Source organism: Heliangelus exortis, chromosome 2 (genome assembly GCF_036169615.1).
Source record: "Heliangelus exortis chromosome 2, bHelExo1.hap1, whole genome shotgun sequence".
Lineage (NCBI taxonomy): Eukaryota > Metazoa > Chordata > Aves > Apodiformes > Trochilidae > Heliangelus > Heliangelus exortis.
This window is the reverse complement of record NC_092423.1, coordinates 79323388-79344308: the sequence shown is the minus strand read 5'-3', so window position 1 is coordinate 79344308 and position 20921 is coordinate 79323388. Positions and strand designations below refer to the sequence as shown.

At 39.1% G+C, this 20921-nt stretch overlaps 1 protein-coding gene and 1 pseudogene across 2 annotated transcripts; both read right to left on the bottom strand.

The window, feature by feature from the left end:
• Positions 1-1504: 1504 nt before the first annotated feature.
• LOC139792831 (carboxymethylenebutenolidase homolog) lies at positions 1505-8312 on the bottom strand. Of its 2 annotated transcripts, XM_071736684.1 has the most exons (7): positions 8158-8312; positions 5892-6114; positions 5180-5287; positions 4314-4456; positions 2706-2797; positions 1844-1923; positions 1505-1758 (listed from the first exon to the last, which is right to left on the bottom strand). In XM_071736684.1, exons 2-7 carry the CDS (start codon positions 6104-6106, stop codon positions 1734-1736), a joined length of 663 nt encoding a protein of 220 aa, XP_071592785.1. In that variant the 5' UTR covers positions 6107-6114; positions 8158-8312; the 3' UTR covers positions 1505-1733. The 2 variants fall into 2 exon arrangements, with proteins under 2 accessions (XP_071592785.1, XP_071592784.1); XM_071736683.1 differs by lacking the exon at positions 1844-1923.
• Positions 8313-11482: 3170 nt separating this feature from the next.
• LOC139792832 (carboxymethylenebutenolidase homolog) lies at positions 11483-20676 on the bottom strand (annotated as a pseudogene).
• Between the last annotated feature and the right edge of the window lie 245 nt (positions 20677-20921).

Sequence of the window (20921 nt, the reverse complement as noted above, 5' to 3'; positions counted from 1 at the left end):
ATACCTGCTCTCTGAACACAGGACATTCTCAAATCAAGGTTTGAGAATATGTGTGTGCGTGCTTTTTAGTAAATGTTAATGTACAAAATTCTGAGTTTTCCAGCTATATTTCTGCAAAAACAAATACGTAATGAAATGCAATACCTGTCCTACAGCAATTCTCCATGGATAATTTATTTTTACAAAATACTGCTCAGTTTCACAGCCTTGCCCTGTCTCAGGAGAAATTTCTCAAACTTAGCCCAATTGCCTGAAACATCTGTTTATTCACATATTAAAACCAATCTGGAATTATTTGCCAGCCAAGATACTACCTTCCGAGAAACCAAGGCTCTTTTGTTTAAAATCCAAGTGAGGCAATAGTTTTAAGGAATTCAATTTCATCACCTCTGTCTGTTCTTATAGCAACCCTGATAAACTGGGCAGGAATCCACAGCTGGGAACTGAATTCACACTTTACAGACATGAAGCACACCCCCACACTGCTTTCTCCTGGGAAGGTTTGTGTGTGTCCCTCCCCTTACCCCAGAGCTGCAGGGGCACACTGCCTGCACCAGTAAATGGAGGTGTCTGCGATTCATGTCTCATGTGAAACTCTCTCTCCTCTATATTGAGTCCAGAACCACATCAGAGCTGGCAGGATTCATGGAAGTCACTCTCCAGCCCTTCCTTCTGTCTGCAGGCCACCAGGAAGCTGCCTCAGGGCAGGATCACAGCACTTCTCACCTCCCAAGTGGAAAGCCTGTTTTTATCAGCATGGCTTTCTTGGGCCAGATAGAACCACTAAGAACAGGTTCAGCTCTCCTGAAATCAAGCAGCAAGGAGATGAGAACACGATGTGCAGTGCCCAAACCTGACAACAGCACTAAGTGCAGAGCAGGGGAATGAGCCACAGAGAAAGGGAATGAGCCACAGAGCAAGAAAAGCTTTTGCACTTTTACCTCAGAGATCTGCATGAAATCTTTTTGAAGGCCATGAGAACTTCTGTAATATCAACTTAGTGTGGTGCAGGAAGAACTACTTTCTCATGGGAAATACACAGTACATTGGACACAGTGGAAGGGGAAGGAGTGACACAAAGAAAAGGTTTGAGGTGAAAGGACGACTGAGTATGTGGGACCTGAGGTGGAAGTTCAAAGACGTTCATGCTGTTCAAGCAATCTGAAGGGATCACCTAACCTTGCACTTCTAACCTGCCCTGAGCTGTTAGCTAGTTTACCTCAAAGCTGAAAATCTTGTAGCTGAAAATCTCATAGCTCAAAAGCTCTAAACTCTACTTTTAGGAGAGCATTTCTCAAGTGTGGTCAGAGTTACTGTGACTTTTTTATCATATTGATATTAATATAAAAAAATGAAACTTTTAGATTCTATTAAATAGGCCAGATAAGATTCTAATATTTTTTAGGTACACAAGATCTATTTTAAAAATCTTTATGTTCACAGCTTTCAGCCTTTGAAAAGCTACTGCAAGAGTTCTACAAAATATTTTATGGTTTTAAGAATATTTTAATCAACTTTGTCTATATTATTTTATTATTTCTTAAAGCAATTGATTTATTTTGTGGACATTTATTTATGCTAAAGATATTTATTTAGCCAGTTGATCATATCCTTTCTTCCTTCCTCAATAAAAGGTTTATCTTGAGGATTGATATCTTCTCTTTTGCGATGTACAAACCCATGCGTCTGTCCGGGGTATATTTTAACTTCATAATCAACTTTACAGTTTTCTTTTAGCTTTTGCTCCAGCAGGGTGACCTGTAAAACAGAATGTTCCATGTTAGCTGAGTACCGAGTTAACATATTATGTATTTCCAGTCTTCAAATTTTTCTGGTTTTTTACTTTTCTGGGAGGCAGACACAGTGTGTCTTTGCCGTGTTTTCTCTTCTATGCATTTCTGTTACTGCACTTTCTTTATTTGACTGCAAAAAAAAAAAGCATATGGGTTACTGTAATAATACCTGTAAAGGCAAAACCACTTTTTGTGGAGTGTCATGAGAAGGCTAGCATGTACTCATCACTGTACAAGTTGCTGGTGATAGACCTCACAGAATTAAAAAAAAAAAAAATAAAAAAAAATAGAGTGGCAAGGTTTTGAATTTATCTGAAGTTGAGGGAGGAGAGGTGCATATTGGCAGTTCAAAGCTACTGGCACTTTTGGCAGGAAAATTAAAGCCAACACCACTCAACACAAGTATGTTTTCCTCTTTGATTCCCTTGGTAGATAACAATCTTTCTCCAGTTATTCTCCACCTGTGCTCCCTACAAAGGCTGCTGACAAAGTACCAGAAAGGAGAAGCTCTGCGGGACAGTAAGGAAGGAGGAGATGGAGAAGGAAAAGGACAATCACAGGATTTTTTCATTCTCCTGCAATTAGTGATTCCCCTGGTACAAGTGGTGGCTTTCTGCTGTTTTTATGCACCATCAGTTTGATTAAAGAGTGTCCTCCATCTTAAACTTAAAAAAAGTCCTCCTTTGGATTCTTGTACTTTTTCTCCTAAGAACTTTCAGATATATAAATAATCCATAATTTGGAGCAGCAGCAGAAAACTTTTTTTTAATGTCACTGTGAAACTTTACTGTAAAGGCTAGTGAAAGGAAGAAAAGTGCAAATTGTTTTTCTGCTTTCTCATAATTAAATATCAGTTCACAAAAGAAGCATGAATAACATGAATAAGAAAAATATCTCTGATGGTAAATTCACCTGTTCCAATGGGATGATATCATCCTTTTCACCAAAAATGAAGAAGGTGGGATGAAGTAAACTGTAGCTGTCCTCAAAGAACTTGATCACTCCTAGGGAAGAAAGAGGCATATACAATGAATAATGATACTTAAAGTGGTCAAATCCCTACTAAAGCTATGCAGCCAAAATAAAAGACATTCTGACCAGTTAGAGCTGGTCAACTTGTAAGGGATTAAACACATGCTTCTTAAAAATCCCTTTTTTTGTGAGATCCTGTGATAACAGCTGTCATTATAGGTGACAGACCAGGTCTGTTTGAAGAAGTCAGAGAAAAATTATTACATTTGCCCCATTCCTGTGGTTTTCTTGCACCTGCTTCTGGCTTCTGTCCAAGACCAGGCCCTGTGAAAGCCGAACACTTCAGAGCTGCTTGCCTCTAGCCTGGCATGGCCATTTTTAATATAATTGTAAATATTCTTCATTCCAGATACATGGTTAGGATTTCAGTACACGTACATCTATACTGATATAAATTCATAACAAATTGGTATTGTAATTTTGACTATTCAAATGTATTTTAATTTACCGTTTAATTAACCGTAAAACTAGCTACTATCCTGGCCACTCTTTTGATTGTTAAAATTATTACAAACAGAAAAGAAAAAAAAATCACAAGCAGCATCATTGAACTGGCTGATCAGAAAATCAGTGAAGAAAAATAGTACCCATAAACTTCCTGGAAACTTCCTTTCACCATAAGTGGATATACACATCTTTGAATTATATAGAAGTACAGAGTTTTATATAAAAAATATTAAAGGTTATAAAGTATAATATTATACTTTAGTTATTATTATAATATTAAAGGCACTTAAAGTATAAGTGCTTTAAGAATGGAAGTATGAGCATGCAAGGGTTAAAATAGTTTTTTAATTATTCTTATTAGTAACAAGGAGCCACTGCTGGGAGTTATATTGAGGAATAAATGTTCATGTCATTACCTGAAGGTCTGCAGCCTGTGCAGCCCCCAGCCCAGATGACTCGTTGTCAAAAGACCCTGCACTCTAACAAGAAATCAGCAGAGCACTTGTAGCCTATCACTCCTGCTGTGTCTTTCCCTGTTAGCCCAACAGGTCAGTAGAGTACAGATGTGTCTCAAACAGGTTTTCCAAAGAATGAAAACCAGACAGTGGGAAGCAACTTGCCCCAAGACTTATGCAGAATGAAGTAAATAAGATACTGTGGCAAACATCTCATTTACCTCATGGTAACTGCTGGCTCCTAAAAGATGTAAAAGTTGTGCCCAGAAACCATTTTGGCATCCCCAGACAAGAGGAACCTGAGCCATAGTGGAGCATTGGCATCTGGTGTCTCTTGCATGCTACATTCCACAGAAGCAATTTTGGCCATGGCACTTGAAGACATAGAGTTTTCTGATTATGATTAGGGGCAAAAACGTGAGTGTGCAAAATCAAATTGCCTATTTGCCTATACAAAGATTTTGTAGAATAAAATCACCTTCTTCCATAAGATATCCCACTGGATTTTGTTACAGTAATAATCCTACAGAATAAGTTTCTGCCCTGGTCATGTCTGCTCAGAACATAATATACAGTTAAGCCTTACCATAGAGGGACACTCCTGCCTTTAAATGAGGGTTTTTCAGCATCAGATGATGTACTGCTGCTCCACCCCAGCAAAACCCAATGGCACCAGTCTTCTTTGCACCACATTGTTCACTTAGGTACTTCAGGATGACATCAACTTCTCTGAGACACATAGATGAAAGTGAATTAAGGTTCTATCTCTATTCCCCAGGCCTCCAAGTTGGCTGCTGCTCAGACTGGCTGAGCATCAGTCTGCTTGTAGGGGACAGAGAGTGATTGTCTTTGCATCACTCCCGGTTTTTCTTTTCCTTCACTTATCAAACTGTCTTTATCTCAGTCCATGAGTTTTCTTGCTTTTGTTCCTCTTATTCTCTTGCCTGTCCCTTCTGAGGGGAGTGAATGAGCAGCAGTATAGGTGCCTGGCTGCTGGCTGGGGTGAACCCACAATTCTAGTTTACTGTTCCTCATTTCTAAAATAAAAGAGAAACTCCATGGGATGACATGAAGGAGAAAATCAGTCTTCCTAGATCACTGTTACTAAAAAGCAGTCCAATAAACTTCACAAATGGCAATAGCTTTCTTATAGGTTAATGCAGATAAAAGTTTGAGGTGCAGAGCCAGACAAGAGCATCCCATTATCACTTGTGAGTCTAGGTAAACTATCTCTCACTGGGGAGACTGATATATTCAAAGCTCTACTTTTCTCCAAAAAGCACTCCTCACATAACCATGAGCTGGATCAGCCAGCTGCAGAAAATTTCTCTCTGTGGACATCCAGCTATACGTGAGCCATTGATAACTTAAGATCTAATCCTGCATCTTTACTGAAGCACAAATTCCTATGAAAGCAGGATGTTCACTCTGGACAAGGAACAATGGTTGTACTTGTCTATTTTGCTGGCATTTCGGGTTTTCCGCCACTCATCAAAAGTCGCCCAGTCATTAGAAGGCTTCCAGGCTTCTTGTCCCACAAAAAAATCTGGGCAGATGGCTCTGCAAGAAAAAAGAAAACATCTTATGCCCATGCAACAATATTGAGAAAGGATTAAAGGGAAGTCCAGGTATATTACACAAGAAATTAATCTTGTTGAATATGCATAGAATTTTATCTGCATCAAAGCATTACGCAAGCAACCCTGTTATTTTTTTATGTTTAATAAGGAAATTTAGCATAACTTACAGATAGGTTTTGTCCTGTTCAAATTAATTAATTAATTACTCAAATTGTTAACTGCAAGTGAAAATCTATAGTGGTTTCCTACCATTTACATGATGCATACGTTTGGGCCAGAAGCAACGCTAATCCAGTAATACAGGAAAGAGGCTACTCAGTATGTTTTTCACCTATCTGGAAACTTGTTTCTTTCTTTGGCAGAAGCTGGCACATTTCACCTTCATGGAATGACTTTCAGGAAAAAACAGGAAACTCTTTAGTGAAACATGTAAGTGAAACCTAAGAAATTATTTGTGTTTATGTGGCTTACATTAAGAAGCAGAGGAAAAAAAAAAAAAAGAAAGTAAAAAGAAAAAGAGGACGTAGTTTGTCCAACAAACTTTCTTATGAAAAAGATTCTTTGAGCACAGAAGTATTTCTTACATGTATCCATTAGCTGCAAGCATATCAGTCATGTATCTGGTGTTTGGGAGTTGCCATCCAAATATATCATGAATCACAATCACAGCTTTGCCTGTGCTGGCAGGTGGTTTGCAAACATACGCCTTGATGTGCTCAATTTGTACTTCCAGGCCACGGCCTCCATAGTCAAACCTGTCTCCAATATCACATGGGCAAGGCCTCGACTCATTAGCCATATGTGACACTAAAGAATAAAAAACACCCAGGTGTGAGAATCCCAGCATACCATACCAAAAAAGACCAAAATTCAGCAGCATCGGTGGTTATCTAATTTTTGAATCATTATAGTAGTATTGTGAACATGTTGATGATCTTTAGATCTGAAATGCAACATCAGTCAATAAGCCCTCTGAAGATTTTTTGATACGTGATCAAAAATTACATCTAATTAGAGTTATTGACCTTGCAAAATCTCCAGCGGGGCACCTGGTAGGTAATTAGGGCTTCTGTGTCCTACATTGAAAATAATGTTAAGATCAACAAGCCAGGCAACCATCACAAGTTATTTAAACAGAGACCAAGCCAGTTCTTTCACTCTTCATCTTGTGTCTACCCTTAGGATATTACTTCAGCATTTTGAACGGGAAAAAAGTAATTAAAAAACCCTCAACAAACAAACAAAAAAAAACCCCACAGCTACTGTGTAGAAAGATACAATTGCACTGAGATTAATAGTGCTATTTTCCCCCAGAGACTTATAATATTCCATAGCTGACCTTTTCAATGTCAAGAATTATTTTTTAAAACCATCAGATATCCCAGAATTTTAAAGGAGGACACTTAGGGAAGGTGCCAATAAAAATAAGCCAGTGAAAGCTAGAGTATAAAATCATGTGTCTAAATATTAAATAAGGAATGCACTCAAACCTCAAAATAGGAAAAAAGAAAACTGAACATAAGGAAAATATCCTTAAGTTGAGCCAAATGTTTTGTGAGACGTAACAGTAGGGCATGCCTAGTTTTTTACAAGCTATTGCTTAAAAAAAATAAACAAGTATTTCACAAGGGTCAAAAAATGCCTGTTGAAACTAACAGAAATGTATGTAGTTCATTGGTCTCAAGTTAATGATTTTATGCAGCTAAACTTACGTTAAGCAGCGGGGTGAGCTGACTTCGGATTGTGGAAAAATTACTCTAGTAACATTTGAATATGCACAGATTATTTAAAAACATGGAAAGAATTCAGATCAAGCTTTAATAACCTGGCTATAGATAAGTTGTGTAGAGTAAAAAAAAATCGCTAGTTAAGAAACATGGGTATTCAAACTTTACTATGCCAAATATATTCACAGAAAGAAATAGGAAAAAGCAGGTTACTGAACAGTCCCTGAGCTGGTGTAACATACAAGGTTGTGGTACTAAAGAAGCTGCTCTAGTATGTAAAAAAAAAAAAAAAGAAAAAGAAGGAAAAAAAAAAAGCAAATAATCCTACAGCTGGAAGATTTGCACAGATTTCCAGGGACCAAGATGTTCTGGATTTGCAGACTTTAAAACTGAAAATATACCCAGCAGTATCAGCAGGCCTAGGACTGCAGGTCTGGGGAGATTTCATTTTCACAGATCAGTTGAAGAAAAGCTGTATCTTATTTGAAAGCTGTAATAACTCTGGGCACACATTTATACTAATCGTCTACTTTAGGTGGGTTGGTTTTTTCCACATGTAGTCTCGCACATAGGACTTCTAATTTAAAATAAGTCTAGCAGGAAAAATGAATCTATATAATTATAATTATAAATTAATAATTATAAGACAAAATGAAGTTTAACTATGTAATGGGAAAGAGCTGATAACTAATTTTCAATCCACAAAATATTTCCTTTTGATTAGACAAATATAACAAAACCAGCAACTGAATATTAGAGAAACATATTTCGAAACTCTAGAAATAAAAACACATTGCCCTTACTAGTCCTTATATCCTTAAAAGCTTTTATTGCAAATATTTCACATTACCTGATAAAATGTGAAGCAAAATGTAAAACATGAACTATTTAAAGATGCAAATAGAGCAGCAGAGGAAAAGACCTGCAGACACAAACCTACAGGGGTCAGTGATGGCTTATATGGTTTGTATGCCAGATCGATTTGTCAGTCAGGGAAATCAAAATGTTTTGGTGTTTCTAAATTTGCCATAGTCTGCATGACATGCAAATAGTATCTTCCATTTCTGAGGTGCCAGGAAAAGGCACAGCAGTCTAGAAAACCCCAAGAACCCCCCAGACATACCTTCAGCACAACGGGAGTGTGCAGCGCAGCAGAGGCGAAGTCACAAGGCTGATCACGTTGCCACTGGATGTGATCCCAGAAGGAAGTGCTAAATCAGAAAAACGAAAGGAGTGGGCACAAGGAGCAGGTTTCTTTAAATAAAAGCTATGCAAGTTACTTCCTGTATCGCTCAGCATCACGGGCACGGAGTTGAAAGTTCACTCTTTTGGAAGCCTTTGATTTTACTGCCGGTGTAAGCAGAGCGCGCTGTTGTGAGGGGTACTGCTACAGCCGAGTACCAGACCTGGCTTTTAACTCACAGAAAATTGGTATTAAGCATAAAATGGTGTTAAGCATTACAGGTCCTTTCTTTTCAGCTTAGGAAATATGTTCATTGAGCTGAGCAGTTTATTTAGACAGATTTTTTTTTTTTTTTTTAAGGAGTGATTCTTTGTTTTTTTAAGGGCTGGAGTATTATCTCTTTTAAACATTACATCAAGTTATGATTTCCTTAGACTGTTCATCCATTGCTAAAAGACATGTCTAAAATCACCGGAGGGGTGAAGCAGTGAAGTAGAGACATGGTTTCAAAGCTCAGTACAAGACAAAGCTTATTAAGTATAAGAAAAATATTTTCACTTTCAAAGTGTAGATAAACAAGGTGAAAAAGGCAACTGTTTTGTAGATTGCTGTTCATATTATATAATACATCTGAAGTGCTTATACATTTTTATCCTATCGCAGGGCTGGATTTTTTTTCCTTTTGGATTGAACTGTCTGATCCTTGTATTCTTCTCATCCTTCTGATTTTTCCTTTTATTGGGTTGTTAGGCTTATTCTTTAAAGAGTTTTATCTAGGGATATTAGCAAAAGAGAATTAACTGTTTCCTCAGAAGCACATCTAAAAAGTAGCACTAAATGCATGTTAGTCTACCACACTTTTCCTTGGGAAAGTGACCAGCCTCATGATCTAGACCACATAAATAAGCCATTTTCCCATATTATAAAGAATTTTGTCCATGCTGTTTATTTACAATTCCTAAAATAAAGTAAAACACATGAAAATGTCCTAGTAAAGAATTTTATAGTGAAGACACAAGGCTTGAAACCCTAACCTTTTGGGTTTTTTGGCTTTTCCCACTTACATACAACAAACAATTATAGAACACAGGAAGCTTTGATACTCTACAGCAGCTTCAAAGAATAATAGTAAAATAAATGTGAGAAAAATTGGCAATTTAAGATATTCCTAGAAAGAAGAAATGACAGCAATCGTTGCAGAACTTTCTCTCTACCGGAGCTGCTTAGCCACATCTCCACTCCCTTAGTCACAGTAGCGTGTCTCTGGAAATTCTTCTTTATACATGTCTTTAATATTAACATTACATTTTAGAAATTAAATTGCTTTTAATTTGATTTCCTGTTGTTTCCATGTTCCTTGCTAGGTTATCCACAGCAGATTTTTCCTTAGAAGTCAAAACTTAATTCAGCACATTCTGTAGGTGCATTGGCTGCACTTCATACAGTCAACACGTTGTTGCCCTTTGGGTCACCCATTTCTAGCTCTGACTCAGTGACTTACAGCTTCATCATGAAGATCTGCCTGTACTTGTCATATCTTGCAGATACCCTTTTCCTTCAAACAAATGCTGCACCTCTGTTTTCTTTTTGCTCAGTCAGTGTTAGTGTTGCAGCACACATGCCATTTCAGTATTTATTAATGACATCTGCTCCCTAAATAAGTTACTTGATTGTCCTCTTACACATGAACTGACCATTTACTGATAACAGAACTCCATTAATGTGGAGTTACCCAGGTTTTACACTGTAGTAATTAAGGTACAACAAATTGACAGACCTGGACCTTCTTCTTCTGGAAAAATGTGTTGTAAGAGCTACATCATTCAGGTAACAGCTGAATTATTACATTACATGTAGATGGTATCATAAGAAAAGCAACAGTTAATCAGCAGTTGCAGGACAGAATTCCCAGACCTCCACACAGGGAAGACAGAGAGCCATGAGAAGCATGTAAAGGATAAAAACACGGATGGGAAAAAGCAAAAGTGATTTAAATCTCATTGAGAGAGATGGTCAGTACATACGGTTGATTATTTTTAAGTGTCACACCATAATGTATGGTTCTGTGATAGTGCATCACTTTAATTTGAGAGATTGTCATTGGTAAAATTAAGGCTTCCCATAAAATCCCACAGCAGTCTTTATAAATAGCACTGAGGAGGTGAAAAGGGAGATACATTCTTTTCTTTTATATACATTCTTTTTCTTTTTCGGGGGGTTGTTTTTTGGTTTTTTTTGTTGGGTTTTTTTTATTTGTTTTGGGTTTTGGTTTGTTTTTTTTCCATGTATCCTTAGAAATAACGACCGCATACTTAAGATGTGGAAGACAGTCACGGGATGCACTAGAGGGCAGCATTTCAAGCATATTCAAAACTGGACCGGCAAATTGAGAGGCTGGGTACATCAGTGGCCACTGTGGCATTGCTCCAGTGGCAATACGCAGCTCAGAAATACCCTGAAGGGCCTGGCTGCCAGGATGAGGAGTGAGAGGGGAAATTCCCTACCCAACCACTGCTGGCCACTGATGAAGGCTGGGCTCTGAGGTATATGAAATCTTGAGTTGATGCAACAGGGAGGTTTTTGTTAGATCATCTATAGAAAAATCATGTACCAAGATATACTATGCAAAAACTTGTAACATTCCTTCTTTAAGCAACAACCATAATTTGTAAGTCACACATTAAAATGCCCAGTCTGCAGATTGCATTGTACTTCTGAATTCCTATACTGACCAGGAAATTATCTATAATTTCACAGGACCAAAGGTAATCTGAGAAAGAAGCACCTCATCTGAGTAACCTTAGCCAGAAATTTTGCAACAAGATATGCCCAGCTACATCACCTGTTAAATACATATATCTGCCACCCAGGTACAAGTCAAGAAAGTCTAGCATCTCAAAATGAGCTTCACAGAACAATGTATTTGTACTCTGAATTTTGGGCTTGTGATTTGTATAGAACTTAAATGAACAGTGGCCATAATACAAAACCAGATTAATTTGCCATTAGTCAAACTTATTTCAAGCACTGAGCTAAACCTCAAGGAACTGGAGACTATTTCACAGCATACTAAAACATGACACTGCTAGGTTAAATCTGGCCCGTCTTCAAAATAACATAATATGAAAATATCAATTAGAATCCACTGGCACTGTTTGCTTCTTTCTTTAATTTCTACTTCAACAAACTCCCTCCTTTAATTTTCTGAAGTGTCATAGTGAAACTATCCAGTGTAATATATACTTGTGTTAGAAATTAAGGTGCTCACACTTCTATTAAATCTATTTATTCAGCCAGTTGATCATATCCTTTCTTTTTTCCTCATTACAGGGCTTATCTTGCAAATGGGTATCTTCTCTTCTGCAATGAACAAAACTGTGCATTTTTCCAGGAAGAGTTTTAACTTTAAAGGTGACTTCACAATTTTTCTTTAGCTTCTGCTCCAGCAAGGTGACCTGCAATATAAAGCATCATAGTAGTTATCCTAATACAGTCATATTACATGCTGCCAGTCCTCAGCTTATTCATAGCTCAGGTCCCTAAGTTATCATTTATGCTAGACACTAATAACCAAACTCCATATGGGCAAAACAAAAATCAAAATTATTTAAAGAAAAAAACACCTTTGCAGTAAGAGTCAAGAAAATTTGCTAAAATATAAAGGCAGATCCAACAATCTATAAAGATATGGAAATAAAAAAAGTATTTCCTATGTGTGAAATATATGACAATGCTAAATACACTACAACTGAACAAAAAGCTTCTAGCAGACACACCTGTGGATGCAATTCAGCATATCCTATGTGGTTTAGGGGTTCCTAGAATGAACAGAAAAACTCAGACAGCAGAAGATAGCTCCCAGAGTAGAGGACTTGAAAATAACATGGGAATTTTTTGAAAGTTTTGTACAAAAGTTTGTAAAGTTTTATACTTGTACAAAAAAAAAAAAAAAAAAAAAAAAACAACCAAAAAACTTAACAGAGGAAAAAATATAGTTTTCCTTCTTTGACTAGGTTACATTAGCAATTCTATGTCTAGCTCAATTTTTCTGCTTATTTTTTGACACTCAAGAACTTTTGTGAGGCTGAGTTTTGACTCCCGTTTCAGGATGGAAATATAAATTTGCATAAATAAAAGAATATGAAAGTTACTAACATACTTGATAAAGAGGAATGAAGTCATACTTTTCAGCAAACATGAAAAAGTAGAGTTCAAGAGGCTGCAAATATCATCAGAATCTGTGGTTAGTCCTAGAAAACACTAAAACCTCTTACAACAAACCCCAAACCTTTTCAATTTGCTTAATGGTGAAATCCAGATTCATATACAGCACTCTGGTTTTACAGTGAAAAGTTTTCAGATCTCATGTAATACATAGCCATAAAAATTAGCTTTACTTTCAAGCTACTGTAACCATGGGTCCTACAAGGACACTTACCCAGGTTAAATGTCTATTTGAGCCAATTTATAAAGATACAGACTGAACATCTGAATTAATAATACTTGAAAGGTGTGCATACAATCTTGAGTTCCTTTGAACTGAGTGGAAAAATCAATGCTTTAATTAGCAGACTGATATTTAAATTCTGAGAATGTCACAAAAGGGCTTTCCAAGCTTATTTAGTAAGGCATAGAAGGGAAGCTGGTCTTAAAATAATCCCAGTCTAATTTTCATAGAAACACAATGGTTTGGGTTGGAAGGGACCTTAAATATCATCTATTTCTAACCTCCTTGCTATGGACAGGTACTTTACAGATCACCTTCATCAAAAATAAGGCAACACTCCTGGGTGATGTTCTAGCTCTGCAGCATACAGAGCAGCAGCAAACAGGAAAAGGAGCTAAGCTGGGAAGCTGGCTGAAGGACTACTACATGTCTGTCTGTCCAGACCTGAAAAAAAGACATGTCTGCTATGACCCATTCTGACACTAGGGACAAATATTCTCATGACCATCTTCTTTGCATAATGTCCTTCCTACTCTGTTGAAAATATGATAGACTAGACTAGACTATTTCAGTTGGAAGGGACCTACAACACTCATGTAATCCAACTGCCTGACCACTCCAGGGCTGACCAAAAGTTAAAGCAAGTTGTTAAAAACATTGTCCAAATGCCTTTTCAACACTGGCAGGCTTGGGGCATCAACAGCCTCTCCAGGAAGCCTGTCCCAGTGTTTGTAAAGAAATGGTTCCTAATGTCCAGTATGAACCTCCCCAGGCACAGCTTTGAACCATTTCCCAGGCAAATTATCTCTCTTCATCAGCTGACAGCCTGATTTGAAGAAGTAATGCTAGATCACGTAGTTAAGCTACACAATACATACGTGTACCTGCTTGTATCCTCGTATTTTCCTACCACAAAGAGATACACCAGCCTTCAATCTGGGGTATTTCATCAGGAAACCCACACCAACACCACCCAAGCAAAACCCAACAACCCCAAATTTCTTTACACCACACTGATCCTTCAGATATTTCAGGGCAGCGTCAGCTTCTCCGGAACATATCTCTAAATGCAAATTAAGCCCTTATAGAAAAACCATTATCTAGAAATATGAAAAAGAAACAGAGAGATGCATATAAATGTCCCCATGTCATGCTAGTACTATATATTCTTTCACATACTTCACACAAATCATTATTTCAGACAATTATTAGAGATAATCTGGAATAATCAGAAAGAAAAAAAAAAAGAAAACAAACTGAATGGAATCAAATAAAAGTGAAACATGAATAACATACATCAAAGGAAACCTAAAGGGAAGGAAAGTAGATGAATGATTAAACACACGCATGAGAGATTAAAAGGCTTAAAACTATCGGAGAATCTGGATGAATTTTTGCTTTGTAAATGTAGACAGAAAAAGTGAAAAAAAAAAAATCTCTAGAGAACACTACTTGTTAGACAGTCAGACAATTAGACATTAACTCTAAGTGTCTGAGATATAAGGTAGTGTCTGTAGGAAAGTCAATGTAACAAACATGGTAGATGTTTTCAGAATTTACAGTGCAGCTTGAAATAACACCTTGCTCAGATGCTGTATTATGAAAACACCCATTTACTCCTCAAGCAGATGTCACCATGCAGAGGCAGTAAAAAGAAAGTACTGGTGAGAGAGAGCTGGCAGTCAAGTCTTTTTGCAGCTCCTCAAGACTATATTTTAAGCCCCAGTTCCTTGCCCCCTGGGGCGTGCAAGCCTATATACATTGTTGATACTTCAGCCTCACAAATACCACATTATTTGCCAACACACAGAAGCAAATTAAGTGGCAAAAAACCCTTTCTTCACTGGAGCTGAAACTTGGAACACAGGAATTGCTTGTAAGAAATGCCAGGCAGAGCCCAGCCCTTTCTTCCCATTGAAGCAAGCAGGGGACCGATTCCAGACTAAAAAGTTTCCATGACAACTGACCCCTTTGAGACCACAAGTTCTCTGGAAATTACTCAGTTATGTCTCCCACAACCTTCTCACCAAATACCCAAGCCCAGCAACCTTCAACATAGCTACTCCTAACAGTCCAAGAAAGATATTTGCTCTCCCAGGAAGCTGATTAGTTTGGCCTCTAATTAGTCTGACCTCTTCTCAATACTTCCTGCCAACAGCTTCCTTCTGTGTTATTAAGCCACAAGAGCACCTCTGCTAGTGACAGGTCTGTCCTGATAAATGCTCAGATAGTGTTTCACACGGGAGAGGGAGACGTGATCTCTTAAGGGTCAGGGCTAAAACAACAGGAAGATTTACTCTCTAACATTAACAAGTTAAAATTAACCAACATTAAATTCAAAGCTAACTGGAAGCCATGACAGGCCACAGATCACTGCCTGAGCTGTGTTCCTCAAGGACTGCTTCATGTGTCCTTACGCACAGTTCTCTGAGGACATGAGTGTCATTTATCATTCAAACAGTCAAAAGGCTGCAGGGCACTACCCTATGCCAGGATTTAGAGGCCAAAATATTCTAGTCCAAGCTAAAAAACAAAAAAACGAAACTTTTGCTTGGCAAAAGCCCTTGGCATCCTGTAGAAGCCTGAGTTCAACAGTCCAAGAATGTACCTGTTATACAAACAGTAGCAAAACCCTTGCAATGAAGAGGAGTAGCAGTCTGTACATGCCTATTACTCCAACTGTTCCAGCTATCCTTCTTCATCATGACTTCAATGTTTCATTTTCTTCATTTGTGAGTCAAATTTTGGAAACTGTCTGCCAGCGTCCCTTCTACTCACAGTTTTCTATCACCCTGCCTAGGACACAACAAAAACAAAAGAATCCCAAGGTTTTACCAGCATGCTGAATAAATCAGTCCTATTCTTCTCTATAGGTGTTGTGCTTCTGCTTCAAGAAGAGATGATAATTTGGACCACACTGTCTGCCTTTGAAGCAGAGAAAAAAGCCCTTAAGGTACTTTCTAGAGTCCCCAATGAAAGAGGCAAAAAAGAGGTAATGCCATCAGTGCTGTAGTTCAGGAAGACAGCAGTAAAACCTGTTCCAAAATCTACAAGAGAACTCTAAAACAAGTGTTAGACTCCATTCCTAGAAGGAAATTACGAGTTAAGGAAACCAAAGGACATTCTAATATAACTGGGATAATGTGCACCCAAGGACATCCGAGTGATGAAGAAATCACCAACAGAACTGAATACAAGTCAGCTATTAGTCAGCTATGCTAAAATGTCGGAAGAGGTATGCAGTTACACCAGCTGCTGGACAGAACTGGAACCAAGAGAGATTCTTCAGCAATGGTGTCAGGATAACACCATTAGGAGATAATGAAGACATCCTTGATCCCCTAACTACAAGAGCACACAGTCTGCATGTAAGTGCAGGCATGTGCTTTTCCCTAGAGTTTGACCCAAGGGCTGCAGCAGCAAATAGAGCAAATAGCTCTATTCTCCTACTGCTACGTGGCTGTGCAACACCACTGGTGCTAGCAGGGGACTCCCACCTCGTGCTGTCTGAGGGCAGCATTTTTTTTCTAGGCAGCCAACACACCAAGAGTTCAAATCACAGCAAAATTCATCTTAAAAATTCTTCGCAGTGAAAAGAAGAGGCTGCATGCCATAGCTGTGGCCAGGGCCTGGAACACACCCGTTCCTTCCTCTTCCAGAAGTTTGCTGCCTGGACCCAGGATCAGCCTAGACATGGTGCAGAGAGCTGCTCCATTCCCTCTGGTGACCATGAGGAAAGACTTGCACATGGCACTGTGAGGCAGCTGACAGCCCCTGTTTCCATGGGAGCTGCTTTCAAGCAGGGGCTCTGCCTCTTGGCCTTGCTTAAGCTATAGATCCCTCTGTGTTGCAGCCATGCCTGTGCCTGGCCGTGGGCCTTTTTGATCCAGAACCCTGTTCGGACCATGGACCCACAGACTGACTTCCCGGCTTGGCCTTAACACTGCACCATTACTACAGACCTGCCTGATGATCACTGGGCTGTATCTGATACTGGGTAATGTCTCCAGACCTGCCCCTGACCCCAAGCTCTTCATTCCCAGACTGACCTCACACCTGCCTCATCTGACCCTGGCTGCCATCCTGGTGCCTGCCCTACCCATCCTTCTGGAGTTCCATGAGATGGGACCCTAGCACTGCCAGCTGATACACCCCTTGGCTCCCTGCTCCCTGGGGAGCCCCCCAAGCCTCACTGTACCCTGAGAAGAGAGAATCCAGCATCAACCTGGGACCAGTTACACCACATTACGCAAGTATAATGGCGCAATCAAACATTTTGTTCTTCTTTCCACACAATATCTCCAAGTATCAATCTGTTACACTTGGTAGGAGTGCCCTGGTGAGGCCACATCTGGAATATTCTGTCCAGTTCTGGTCCACTCAGTTCCAGAAGGACAGAGAACTGCTTGAAAGAGTCCAGCACAGTGACTGAGATGATCAAGGGAGTGGAACATCTTCCTTATGAGGAAAGGCTGAGGAATTTGGGTCTCTTCAGCTTGGAGAAGAAGAGACTGAGGGGTGACCTGATTAATGTTTATAAATATGTAAGGGGTGAGTGCCAGGAGGATAGAGTCAAGCTTTTCTCAGGGGTGACCAACAACAGGGCAAGGGGCAATGGTTATAAACTGGAGCATAGGTGGTTCCATACAAATATTAGGAAGAATTTTTTCACTGTGAGGGTGACAGAGCACTGGCACAGGCTGCCCAGGGAGGTTGTGGGGTCTCCTTCTCGGGAGACATTCAAAGCCCACCTGGATGTGTTCCTGTGTGACCTCCTGTAGGTGACCCTGCTCTGGCAGGGGGTTGGACTCCATGATCTTTTGAGGTCCCTTTCAACTCCTAACTTTCTATGATTCTCTGATTCTATGACTCAAGATGAGAATTACACTTTCCCACTCACTTTTGTCACTGGTCATTTCTAAGCCATACTTCTTAAAACAGAGGAAGCAATTAGCAGTCTATGGTGTCAACATCAGCTATGTTCAAAGCAAAATAAAAGGTCACTGATTCCATCCACTTCTAATGAGGCCACTTTCACTTGGAGATTAGAAGCATCCAATTTGAAGGAAAAAGAAAAAAAAAGAAAAAGCAGGGGTGGGCAGGCAACAGATAGTAGCAGACATTGTGATATTTTACTCCCTTACACCTTTCTTGCTTATCTTCCTGGTATCTTGAGTTTTCAGCCACTCAGCAAATTTGGACCAGTCATTAGAATACTTCTAGGGCTTCTCATCCTGCAAAAAGTTTGGGCAGATGGCTCTGCACACATACACAGACACAGAAACAGCAAAACCAAACCAAACTAAACAAAAAAAAAATTTAATTAACTGATCTACCGTAGAGATTTTTCATAGCATGGAAAGTTTCTATCCAGGCATAGTTTTGTTTTCTTTTTCCTGAGAAAAAAATATTTTTAAACATCATTGTTAACTATTCTTCTGAAATTCCTGTGAGCTTTAGAAAACTCCTCTAGGTATCCATATAGGCTTTTTTCAATGACCAAACCATATAGTTTGTGATACAAATCTGAAAAATATAATTACAATTACATAAACCAGTTACTTGTTACAGCAAAGCACATCATGAGGCTTACTTATAAGCTAGAAAAAAAAACAATGAAACATCTGATGGACTGAGGTCAGCAAAGAACATGCGAAGGGAAAACGTGGGAAGAAAGGGAAGACTGTTTGACTGTGGACATAATTTTGTGAAAAAGGGAAGTACTGTAAAATTCCACGCAGTACTAAAGAGTTCCTGCATCACAAGGATGACCAGACCTTGGCACAGGATGACCTCAGCTGGAATGTGATGTGTGACCAGCAGCAGAGTTGTGATGATGCAGTCACTAGTGGATAATACAGTCTCCTCACACAGAGAGAAACTAGGTCACTCCCAGATGCTGCTGTGTGTTCTCTCAAGCCCAGCCAACAGGGAAGCAATGGGATCCCTGGGAAACTGCTGTCATCTTACACTTATTAAATGCCTTTGGCACTCCAGCTCCTCACACACAGTATAAATCTCAATTATCATGGTGAAAAAAACAGGTCAGTTTGGCCTAAAGCAGAACAAAGTATGTTGCAAGGATTTACTTTTTTCACTGTGTTTGATCATTTCTTTGAAAAAATGGTGACAGGCACAGGATGCTTGTGTTTGGAAAGGCACATGCAAAATTGCTCAGCCTTTGGAGGAGTACCTGTGAGAAAGGCTACGTATTACTTTTAAAGTACACCCTCCCAAGCCCACATGGAAGAACAGGTTCTTTCCCACTCAGACCAGTCTGATAAGACACTACAAGCTATTAATCTTAATGTGGTCTCTGAAAAACCATTCTCATAGCTTCTCAGCACACAATGAAGTATGGAAAAATCCAAGTGTGTCAATCAAGTGTACTCTCAATAAGAACTGTTGCACCAGTTCAGCAACATCTTGAAGCAGAGAAGACAAACACAGCCTCTCTTCATTAAGGCTCTGCTGCCTGAAAACTCCCAGTTCTGCTGCTCCTCCTTTCCATAGAGAAATGGAAAGACCAGTTCACTTCTTCTCTTAACCATTGCAGTATTAGCAGCACAGGTGGAGGGAAAGAAGGCATTACAAAAAGAAGTATGACATGGTTTGAATCACAGGGGGAAATTACAGGAGGTATGGTAGTGTGGAGAAGTACCAGTGGATCAGACATGGGGTTCTTTTGAGTGACTGGACTCCTACTGTAATAAGGAAGCACAGTGCCATACTAGCAATTTGCCAGTAAACTGCGGAGTATGGAAGGCACACATCCAGTCTTCTGTTGAGACTGGTTGTGTTTGGTCACAAGACAAACTCCAATCATGAAGTAGAACAGGGGATGTCAAATCCTCAGGAAAGACAGTGGAAATGAGCAGGCTATAGACCAATTAATTGTTCCAGTGTACCAGAAAACCCTTCACAAAGGTAGTATCTTTATCTTGCAGTCACCAAGTACCTTTCAACACCACAGACAGATCTCAGCCACATTGCAACTGTCTGGTGACATCTGATTTACCTCATAACCTGGGAGTATTAAAGACACCATCTCTCAAAACCAGGACACTACAGAATAAGGTGGAGATTGGAACTGCAGGTTAGTCACAACCCTCTATGAATATTTGTAATGTATACTGAAAATGGAGTACCTTGCAGCATACCCAGTCACTGAAAGATGTTGCTGCATTTTGAAATTTAACTTCTGTATGGCACTAAAAGTGACAGAAAAATGTTTGTGGGGGGGGAGGAGGAAATCATATTTAATACCCCATGTGTGCATATGAATCACTTATATGCACATATTCAATTTTCATATTCAGTATCGTATTAAAAATATATTAAATTCATTCATATGTCTGATGAAAAAATATTTTAAATCCCAGCATGTAATTTAGCTTGAATTACTGTTTATTTTAAAATGTCTTCAAAAACAGAATATAAACTTCTGGTTTAGAACACAGTATTTTTTAAAAGCCATCTCACATTGCTGGGGAAATTATAAGAATCACTTTACTGCATTGTGTTTTCAGTATTCTATAAATTCTATATGTGCAATCACTATTTCTGTAAGCAGCAAAGGATGAAAGAAGGATGCTGAACTCTGCAACATTTCACAGCAATGTTCCTTCATGTTTATGGAAATTATCACTCAAACTGCCCTGGTAATAGTTTCCTCTCATGTATGGGAAAAACTGTTCTGACATAAGGCCAAAAATCATAAGAAGTGGGATTTCATGGAGAAGAAAAGATTTCTTACACGTATCCATTAGCTGCACGCATATCAGTCATGTATCTGTTGTTTGGGAGTTGCCATCCAAATATATCATGAATCACAATCACAGCTTTGCCTGTGCTGGCAGGTGGTTTGCAAACATACGCCTTGATGTGCTCAATTTGTACTTCCTGGCCGCGGCCTCCATAGTCAAACCTGTCTCCCATATCACATGGGCAGGGCCTCGACTCATCTGCCATCTAGGAATCTGCAGGAAAGCAAAAAGGACAAATAGTCATACCATTTTTTGCAGGAACAAATGTGATTATGGGTCATAATCTTTATGCAGTACTCTCCAGATACCTGGTAATACCCACCTGATACTACAAGTTTGGAAGTGAAAGCTCCAGGTGTTTATTATTGGTTCCTGACACCAGCCTTCTCTTGCTCCATAATTATTAGTTTATTCCAGGTTTGTCAGCATAACCCAAGAGTGTGATAAGGCCAGAAGAAGCACTTCTGTCAGTCCACCATTCCCAGCTTTGT

Excerpts from the sequence above, each read along its gene's own strand:
- LOC139792831 (XM_071736683.1), bottom strand. The coding sequence starts at position 6,106 with ATGGCTAATGAGTCGAGGCCTTGCCCATGTGATATTGGAGACAGGTTT. Across the intron at positions 4,457-5,179 it reads AATGCCAGCAAAATAGACAA|AGAAGTTGATGTCATCCTGA; the intron begins GTACAACCATTG and ends TATGTGTCTCAG. Across the intron at positions 1,759-2,705 it reads ATATCATCCCATTGGAACAG|GTCACCCTGCTGGAGCAAAA; the intron begins GTGAATTTACCA and ends TCTGTTTTACAG.